This window comes from Dipodomys ordii, unplaced genomic scaffold (assembly GCF_000151885.1).
Source record: "Dipodomys ordii isolate 6190 unplaced genomic scaffold, Dord_2.0 Scaffold153, whole genome shotgun sequence".
In the NCBI taxonomy this organism is placed as follows: domain Eukaryota; kingdom Metazoa; phylum Chordata; class Mammalia; order Rodentia; family Heteromyidae; genus Dipodomys; species Dipodomys ordii.
Genome location: NW_012267369.1, coordinates 1,003,205 through 1,005,926, shown reverse-complemented (window position 1 = coordinate 1,005,926; position 2,722 = coordinate 1,003,205). Strand labels below are relative to the sequence as shown.

Genomic DNA, 2,722 nt, shown 5'->3' with positions numbered 1-2,722 from the left:
GGGGGGGGGAAGGGCAGCAGGCTCTCAGACAAGGACGCCCAGGCTTGAAACGCGCTTGAGCGAGCGCTGGCAGCTAGAGATGGGGCTGGGCCTGATGGCACAGCTGTCCCCGCCAGGGCATCGCCGTCCAGCCCCACCTGGGCTCACCCCAGCTCCTGCAAAGTTCCCTCTGACCCAACCTCTTAGGTTGCAGGTTGGAGGAAAGACTCGCGGCCTCTGGGGAGACATTTGGAAATGGAGCCTACTTTCCCTCCACGCCAGGGCTTCCCATCTCTGCCGGCAGCAGTGCCACCGCACGGGGTGCAGCGGCTCCACGCCCGGTCCAAGTGGAGGAAGAGGCGACCTTGCTTGGTCACATGACTAGCTGCCAGGTGAGTGGCCCTGAGAGCCTCTGTGGGAGTCCGTGCAGCCAGGTGTGCGTGGACGGGCAGGTGTGTGTGTCACGGGCAGGTGTGCGTGTCACAGGCAGGTGTGCGTGTCACAGGCAGGTGTGCGTGGGACGGGCAGGTGTGCATGGGACGGGCAGGTGTGCGTGGACGGGCAGGTGTGCGTGGACGGGCAGGTGTGCATGTCACGGGAAGGTGAGCGTGTCACAGGCAGGTGAGTGTGTCACAGGCAGGTGTGCGTGTCATGGGCAGGTGTGCACGGCACAGGCAGCTGTGCGTGGCACAGCGGGTGAAGGTGGTGCCTCCTTGGCCGGGGCCAGCGAGGCTTCCACACGTGGCAGTGGGTGCTCAGCTTGGGCTGGTCAGGGGGACGTGGGTGACTACGCTGGGCTCCGGGTCGTCCCCTGCCAGCCTCGGGGACACGGCCAGCACAGGGGGCCACAGAGGAGCTGTCCCTCTGCGCGGGGGCCAGCCCTTTGGGAAGCCTGGAAAGCTGCTCTGCCCCCAAACGTGTCTGTGGTGCTTGAGAGTAAGCAGGAGGCGCGGGTGCTATCGGGTGCCCACTGGGCCGAGGGCGGCGGGGCGGGGCTGTGTCCCTGCGGGCTGCAGCGCTGGGCGTGAGGAGCGCTGAGCACAGGCAGCGGCGGCGGTGCGCCCCCTCCACCCTCCACCCTCGCCCCGCATCCCCTCGCCCCGCACCCCCGTGCCGGCTCCACCCCTGGCTGTGTCCGGCCTGCCTCAAGCTGCAGAAGGGTAGAACCTGGGAAGTCGCAGAGTCTCAGAAGCCACCCTGGTCTGGACACAGACTCGGCTGCTCATGGTGGTCTGGTGGCACAGACCGAGTTTCCAGTGTGGCTGTGTGGCCGCTGCCAGGCCAGGAGCTCACAGTGTGTGTAGCCCGGGCCAGAGCACACGTAAGGAGCTTTTGGCACCGTCCCCAGGCCCTGCCCACTAGGGCCTTTGTGCTTCAGGTGTTGGCCATTTAGCAGCTGTGTTCCTGGGTCCCAGGTAGTAGTGCCAGCAGGCTGTGTCTGCATGTTCCTGCCCCAGGGCCTTTGCCTGGAGTCTCCCATGGCCTCCCCATGGATGGAACCCTCAGCCACTTCACACAGAGAGGACCCCTCTGGTAGCGCAGTTCTTGAGGCCCAGCTGAGCAAGGTCCTTGCTTGGGATGCTGGTCCTCGGCCGTCCCTCCTCCTGTCCACCCGTACGGTCCTCCCAAACTTATCGAGCGCCCTCGCTCCCTGGGCTGCCACACACGCTGCTCTGCTTGCAGGCATGCCCCCTCCCCCCTCCCCCCACCCGCTCCTCCGGCAGCCGTCCTCAGTGCTCACCGCCCTCCACCAGGTCCGAGGGGGGAGGGATGAGGTCCCGGGGGTTCATCCTGGCCACCAGGCAGACATCGTAGCTGTCGTGCATGAGGGCGTTGGCCGCCACGACGTTCCACTGGTTCTCCCAAGGGTCCAGCTCCAGGATTTCTTTGGAGATAACCTCGTGGCGGTCTGAAAGGCAGTGCAGTCACAAGACACAGCCGCATCTCTAAACCACCCAGGTGTGGAGCAGAGCCCCTGACTCAGCCGCCTCTGCCCGGCACCACTCACCACAGGCAGACACCTGAATGGAGATACTTTAAGCAAAGGCACAGTTCCTGACACTCGAGAAACCTTGAAAAGCCACACTGCAGTTCCCATTAAAAGACTGCCCCAGGACTGGCACCCTCGTCTCCAGCCAGGAACTGGTGTGAGCCAGGCTGGAGTCCTGGCCCTGTGACCGGATGGAGAGGGGTACGGAGACTCTGGGTAGCTGGGTGATATCCTGACGGTTTAGCAAAGGACGGAGGAGGGGTTCAGGACAGCCTAGGGCCCACGCCCAGCCCGGGACCTGGAGGAGGACAGCTCAGGACCCAGCACCTGGCCTGGGGTCTGGAGGAGGACAGCGCAGGGCCCAGCACCTGGCCCGGGACCTGGAGGAGGACAGCTCAGGGCCCAGCACCTGGCCTGAGGTCTGGAGGAGGACAGCTGTCTGGGTGCAGACAGAGTACCTGGCGGGGTGCAGTGCCTGGCGGAGTGCAGCACCTGGCGGGGTGCAGCGCCTGGCGGGGTGCAGCGCCTGGCGGGGTGCAGCACCTGGCGGGGTGCAGCGCCTGGCGGAGTGGGCAGTGTCTGGCAGGGTGCAGCGTCTGGCGGGGTGTGCAGCGTCTGGCGGGTGTGCAGCGTCTGGCGGTGTGCAGCGTCTGGCGGGGTGCAGCGTCTGGTGGGTGTGCAGCGCCTGGCGGTGTGCAGCGTCTGGCGGGGTGCAGCGCCTGGCGGGTGGGCAGCGTCTGGCGGTGTGCAGCG

At 66.4% G+C, this 2,722-nt stretch overlaps 1 protein-coding gene across 4 annotated transcripts in view; it reads right to left on the bottom strand.

The window, feature by feature from the left end:
* Window positions 1-1,085: 1,085 nt before the first annotated feature.
* Window positions 1,086-2,722, bottom strand: part of Kbtbd12 (kelch repeat and BTB (POZ) domain containing 12) — a 35,413-nt gene continuing 33,776 nt past the window's right edge. For all 4 annotated transcript variants that reach the window (XM_013032336.1, XM_013032338.1, XM_013032339.1 and 1 more), the window contains one exon: window positions 1,086-1,888. In XM_013032336.1, the coding sequence (XP_012887790.1) occupies window positions 1,710-1,888 (179 nt within the window). In that variant the 3' untranslated portion in view covers window positions 1,086-1,709. The remainder of the gene's footprint in view (window positions 1,889-2,722) is intronic.